At 41.7% G+C, this 6790-nt stretch overlaps 1 protein-coding gene across 1 annotated transcript; it reads right to left on the reverse strand.

Annotated features, from left to right (window-relative positions):
- Positions 1-198: 198 nt before the first annotated feature.
- LOC129319112 (magnesium-chelatase subunit ChlH, chloroplastic) lies at positions 199-6265 on the reverse strand. The gene is made up of 5 exons (XM_054964141.1): positions 4655-6265; positions 4350-4432; positions 1702-3504; positions 931-1407; positions 199-838 (listed from the first exon to the last, which is right to left on the reverse strand). Exons 1-5 carry the CDS (start codon positions 6060-6062, stop codon positions 461-463), a joined length of 4149 nt encoding a protein of 1382 aa, XP_054820116.1. The 5' UTR covers positions 6063-6265; the 3' UTR covers positions 199-460.
- Positions 6266-6790: the final 525 nt, after the last annotated feature.

The raw sequence follows: 6790 nt of genomic DNA on the forward strand, positions 1-6790 counted from the left end.
TATAAGACATGGTGATTAATCCATTTCCATCATTCTTGCACCTTCACGGAATCTTTACAACGGTATACTGACGTGTTTGGGGAATAAACAAACCGGAGTAGCATTTGTAACTCAATTTTATTCTGTTCTCCTCTTTTAGTGTGTTACAAGGACCGATTGATCGCAAAAAAATCCAAGTAACTGTGAGACAGGTTATGATTAACTTTGAATCAGAAGCTTCTTTTGTTTGCATAGGGGTAGAGCTTGCAACTACACATTGATTGATCCCTGCAAATAAATTAAATTACAACAGGGAAAGAGACAAGAAAAACAAAATGATACAAAAAGGTATCCTAGATAATGAACATCAAAGTGGAGCAAGGTTCCAAATACGGGTGGCAAAGATAAATCAGCAATTTCAGATTTATTCGCTGTTGTATGTTCTTCTCATTCCTCAATCCCTCAATATCAGGCCCGAAATTCAACGGTCTATTCCTTCGATTTTGTCTTCCACTTCGGAATACAATTGCCTGAGCCTCTCAATGTTCTGTTCAGAAGTTTCCCAATAGCCACGTCCATTGGCTTCCAAGAACGTCTGAACCAACTTCCTAAAGGAGTTAGGATTCGTGTTCATAAGCTTGTTCAGCATTTCCTCATCTTGAATGAACGTAGTGTTGGCTTCTTCATAGACCCAATTGTCAACTTGGCCTGAAGTTGCACTCCACCCCACAGTGTTAGTGAGTCTCTTCTCAATTTCACGGACACCCTCGTAGCCACTGGACAACATTCCTTCGTACCACTTAGGGTTCAATAGCTTGGTTCGTGCATCGAGTCTCACAGTCTCGGAAAGAGTACGGACCTGAAAGCAATATTTCCACAAGGTTAGCGCAAAAACAATGTGGCAGGGGAAGAATTTTAGCATGGAAATAGGAGATTCAAATAAAATTTCACCTGCGCATTGGCTGTGGTTGTGTCTGCAACGTACGCACTTGGCTTCTTCTTATCTTTCCTTAGATTTTGAACCAGATTAGTAGGGTCCGAATCAAAGTAGTGACTGACATCGGTGAGGGAAATTTCAGATGAATCAAGGTTTTGGAATGTAGCATCTGCTGTGCTCAGAGCCATCTCAAAGACCTTTCTCTTTTCAGTCATGCCTGAGCCAGGAGCATCACAGTCAAAAGCAAAAGACTTGCGGCTAAGGTACATGTCCTGAAGCTGCTTCTCGTCATTCCACGAAGAGTTCTCCACGGCCAGGTTTATATTTGAGGAGTAGGATCCTGAGGCATTGGAGAAGACCCTGGTTGCTGCTTCTCGAACTTCAATCCCTAGGGCTTGAGCTTGTTCCGATGCATGCTTCCTCACGTAGTTTTGCTCTACTGGCTCATCTAATTCAGCAACCATTTTCACAGCTCTGTCCAGGAGATTCATCTGCAAATGAAATAATTAGAATACGAGCAAAGCAATGGAGCAACAAACAAAATCGACAGGAAACAAGATACTTAATAAATATACTATCAAGCAATAATCTTAGTCATTGAGATGCAGGGCAAGAGGTTCAAGCGTTGCAGGAATAAAGACTAATTTTTAGTATTAAAATGAGATAGGGAGAGCTGAAGTAACCATTTTGAACAATGAGGTAATAATACTTCAACAAACGACAGAACAGGACTAGTAAATTGGTCCAAGTGTTCATCTCCTGAGAAACAGTAAGAAGATCTATACCTGATTGATGAAAAGATCTCTGAACACTCCAGAGCAATTAACAACAACATCAATTCTTGGCCTTCCAAGCTCTTCGAGACTAACTGGTTCCACCCGGTTGACCCGTCCAAATGTATCCGCCACTGGTCTCACACCGATCATCCACAAGACCTGAGCCAGGGATTCACCATAAGTCTTGATATTATCCGTTCCCCAGAGTACAAGTGCAATTGTCTCAGGATACTTTCCTCCGTTATCAGCTTTTTGCCTCTCAATCAACCTATCTACCACTATTTTGGCACTTTGCATAGCTGCTGTTGTAGGAATAGCTTGTGGGTCAAGCGCATGGATATTCTTTCCTGTGGGCAAAACTTTCGGGTTTCTAATGGGGTCACCACCTGGACCAGGCTCCACATATTTGCCCTCCAAGGCCTGTTTTAGACTTCCTAATTCATTGTCAGCCACAACCAACTTCAAACATTCTCCCAAGAAAGAAAACAATATTCTTAGCTTTTCCCTATCTGCTCGGTAAAATTTGGTGTTTGACAAGTACTGAATCCATGGCTCATTGATTCCGAATCCAAGAATTGAACCAAGCCTATCAGCTACATCAACAACTTGACCCTTCTCATTTGTAGTTCGCTTCACAAATGCTGTAATAGCTCCACGTGATGCTTCAGTAATTTGTCGAAGAAGCTCCACGTCCTTCAATATTCCTTTGTCATTCCCTCTGTAAACATCCTCAATATCTCTTCCTACAGTCTCAGCTAGTATTGCTGGGAGTGAAGAAATACCATCTTCAGGACGATCAAGTGCGGCAATGTTCACCAGTGTAGCAACTGCTTCCAAGGCCGAGGGAGGCTCACCAATGACATGAAGCCCGCAAGGCAATAAGCGGGACTCAATCTCCATGATCTTTGAATACACCTTACCAACTACAAGATCTCGTTCTTTTGCTGGGATCTCCTCGCCCTCTTCTGGAAGTTCCACATCCTTGTCAAGATTGCATTGTCTAGCAGTGCTGATAATTGAACTCACAATTTGTGGTCCCCGGCCAGTGTCCTTAAGGGACTGGTAGGAAGAAATGAGCTCGCTTAACTGCTTAAGACCTTTGTAAAGTCCAGCATTTTCTGCTGGAGGTGTCAGATAGCTAATGGTATTCGCATAGCTCCTGCGCTTGGCTATGGTGGCTTCGGAAGGGTTGTTAGCAGCATAGTAGTAGACATTGGGGATATTTCCAATCAGACTGTCAGGGTAACATACGTCACTCATCCCCACTTGTTTTCCAGGCATAAATTCAAGTGAACCATGTGTTCCAAAATGAAGAACAGCATCGGCTTTGAAAATTTTTTCAACAAAAGAGTAATACGCTGCAAATCCATGATGTGGGCTGGCAGATTTGGAGAAAAGCAGCCGCATAGGATCGCCTTCATAGCCAAACGTGGGCTGAACCCCTATGAAGACATTGCCATACTGTTTCCCATACACCAATAGATTCTCTCCATCTGCATTCAAATTCCCGGGAGGTTTTCCCCAATTCTCTTCTAATGCTGAGGCATAGGGAGTCAACTTTTGGTATTCACGAACACTCATTTTATAAGCAACGTTTAGATTTGGGCTGCTGAATTGTGCCTCTTTGTCATGTATGACTTCTTCAATCAAAGCTTCAGAAGTTTCTGGAAGGCCATCGACATTGTAACCATCTCTTTTTAGTTCTTTCACAACAGAGAAAATGGAGGAGAAAACATTGAGGTAAGCGGCAGTTCCTACATTTCCTTTGTCTGGAGGGAAACTGAAAACAGTGATGGCTAATTTCTTCTCTGCCTGCATGTGTGCATAAATGAGCCATGAGAATCTCAGCAATCAAAATCAAACTGCACTAAGCAAATAAAGGAGAAAGATTCTTCAAATTAAACAGTAAGAATGAAATGAACAGAAGTAATATTGTTCCACAATGTAAACTATCAGGAAAACCCTATCACCGTTCCTGCAATACTAGTGGAAAAAGATAATTTATGACTTGTTAGGGAAACAAAAATAGGAGGGAAAGTACATGAATTTGCGACATAGGAAGGAATCATTTTCAATTATGGTTTCTACATCGCTAATTTCCATTCCCTCTTCCATTTCTGAAACAAGGGTTTAGATTTCAAACATGTGGCCAGTTAAATAAATACCGTTACCAAACTAGGAAATCTTTCTATCTCTGAGTCTCTTCTTCACTCTGAGCTCACTCATTCCCTAGACATTATTAGTTTAATTAAGAAAATGAGAGATAAGATTTCTAAAACATACTCGTACTACAGTAGAATTCACTCAGTCTTCTTCAAGTTATTTACAAGTCTACATCTTTTCTCCTTTTTCAAAAAACAAATTATGCAATATGGATTCAAACTGCAGAGCTTCATATTCGATATATTGCTAGCAAGTCATGCCTGGGGTGGAGTGAGCACCAAATAATTATCAGACACTCTGTCTTCCAACACACGGGGGAAAAGTTCAGATCAACAGCGTTCATCTCTATCAGTTTATTTCGACATAAATTTCTTTCCAAACAGGACAGACTTTACAAAGTATATTTGTGAACAAGAAGATAATCAGTTAGATTTTATTAGTACATACTTGAAACTGGATATGTAATTACTTAAGACTCAGAAACCAGCAAATACCTTTGATTTTCTCTTCAATTCAGCCCATCTGATGGCTCTAGTGCAGAGCTGTTCCACCCTCTTATGAAGAGCATGAGATTTTCCTTAAAACACAAAAAAACGGTGAAGAATTTCTTAAACTAAAAGGGAGTGAAATTTTGCATGCAGAAAAAATGTACAACTAAAAAACTTCCTACCTAGACTCATTTCCAAAAGCTAAATTGTCTCATTTTTACCCAAAGATAAATGTCACACATCGAACCAAAAACAAAAAAAAACTGAAAAGCTCAACACGAAGAAAACTTTAAAGGGTGAATTGTTGTTACCAGTTCTAGGATCTCGACCAGCAAATACAATGGGCTCCATGCCTCCGTCTAACTCAGGCAGAGCAACTTGCAGGGCTACCTGAATTGGGTGCAAACCCAATGTACTGTTGAGCCACTCCTCTGTGGTCTGGAACACTAGTGGCAGTGCAACAATATATGGCACATCGAGCCTCCTCAAAGCCTCAACTGCTCTTGGATGATCCTGCCTTGCCGGGCCTCCAACAAGAGCAAAGCCGGTAAGTGATACAACGGAATTTATAAATGGCTTCTTAGTAATCGGATTGATCAAATATTTCTCTACTGGACCGGAAAAGTCAAGCCCACCGGCAAAAATAGGAATAACTTTAGCCCCTCTTGCTTCAAGTTCCATAATCACTGCCACATAGTGGCCTTCATCCCCAGTTACAATGTGACTTCTCTGCAAAATCAAACCAATTATAGGTGCATTGGGACTCTTGAGCTTCTCATTGGCATCCTTTCTGGTTGCATACCAATTCAAATACTCCTTCACATCATCATACATACAAGGAGCCAACGGGTGCCATATTCCACTATCCAAGTACAGAACTGGCTCCGAATAATCGATCTTTGTCCCTTTTAATGCCGGAACATAAGACCCAGAAATCATCTTCAAGAAATTCTGCAGATTATCAGGCGATCCACCAAGCCAAAACTGCAGACTCAGTATGTAAAGTCTGGCATCTTGAGCTTTATCACTTGGTAAATACTTCAAAACCTTAGGCAAAGTTCTTACGAGCTTCAACATACTATCAGCGAACCCAGCTGATTGCTGCTTCTTTCTCTTAAAAAGCTGGAAGAACGGACTCTTGGATTGCCCAAGCTGTGACATGCTAAAAGAACCCAGCTTGTTTAGCCTCATTACTTCAGGCATTGATGGGAAAACCAAAACCGCGTCCAGCCTGTCCCTTTCTTTCTCTACCGCAGCCTTAACTTTGAGAGCAAGCTCCTCCACAAAAATCAAAGACCCGATAAAAATATTAGCGTCTTCGAGATCCTTACAGAATGTTTTGTACGTCGATTTATCTCGAAGCTCCTCCACCAAGTAACCCACAACTTCAAAGGAAGCATATTGTTTGCCACCATTGAGAGCTCGCACAGCAGCCGAGAGAGATGATTGGTACTGAGCTTCGAGGACAACATATACAATTTTAACCTTTGGAAGGTTCATGTCTTTCTCTGGAACTATCCTACGAACTTCTGGGGATGTTTGGGTGAATAGGCCATTGCCAATTGCGGCACATTTCACTCTCATGGGGGACCTTGAATTGCCAAAATTGGCTCTTTTGGGAAGAAAAGAATGGAGAAAGAAATGTTTTTGGGCAAGAGAAGAAAGCTGGTCAGCCTTAGAGCTGGGCAAAGTAGAAGGGGAAGATACCAGAGAAGCCATTGATGATAACCTCAGTACAATAACACACAGAAGGAATGCTGCGTCTCCAAATTAGTGTGTAAAAGGCAGGGGAAAGAGAAAGAATGGGGAATCAGAGTAGATGAATGAATTTACTCACTTACTTTCTTTTTCTCTCTAAGTGCTGCTTGGAACTCAGTTCCAGTGCATCTTCTTCCTTCCTCTGTTCTCTTTCAGAAGGATGGAGGGTTGTGGGTTTTATTAGGTTTGTGTGGAGGGCAATAAAAGAAAAGAGCTCGAGAATTCAACAGTTGGTTTTCATAGTTAGTGGTGAGAGCTAGAACCACGTGGCAAGTCGGGTAGACATTGGAGTTAATGAATGACTGAGGTTTTGATGCAAGCGTCATAGTGCGTGTAGGAGAGAGAACAGAGAGATGTGTTGGTATGATATTTCTATCTGTTGGCCTTTTGAGATGGAGTTTCCTGAATTCTGATTGGCCGAAGAGGATTTCCCGGAGAGGGTAATGGAGGAGTAAGAAAGGTGAAGATGTGGATGATGAGAGAGAGAGGGAGGGAGATTTTTTGTTACATAGCAAGCGTATCGAGGCCTTTTACGAAGGCAAAAAGATTCTTGCTTTTTGAGCTTGTGTCTCACATTGAAAAGGAGTTTCGATATTTTCGAGCGCGAGACCTATGGGCCCAACCGTACTGTCGAGTCTTACGCTTCCACTCAACTTACCACAAGTTCCTCCAATGTTCTGTTCTTGTTA

This window comes from Prosopis cineraria, unplaced genomic scaffold (genome assembly GCF_029017545.1).
Source record: "Prosopis cineraria cultivar Desert tree isolate PC_DT_omini unplaced genomic scaffold, ASM2901754v1 PC1, whole genome shotgun sequence".
NCBI lineage: Eukaryota > Viridiplantae > Streptophyta > Magnoliopsida > Fabales > Fabaceae > Prosopis > Prosopis cineraria.

Bases quoted from the DNA above. Each gene is read 5' to 3' on its own strand.
- LOC129319112 (XM_054964141.1), bottom strand. From the start codon at position 6,062: ATGGCTTCTCTGGTATCTTCCCCTTCTACTTTGCCCAGCTCTAAGGCT. The intron at 4,433-4,654 runs GTAACAACAATT...TTGTGTTTTAAG, and splicing joins TGGTCGAGATCCTAGAACTG to GAAAATCTCATGCTCTTCAT. The intron at 839-930 runs GTGAAATTTTAT...TATTGCTTTCAG, and splicing joins CAACCACAGCCAATGCGCAG to GTCCGTACTCTTTCCGAGAC.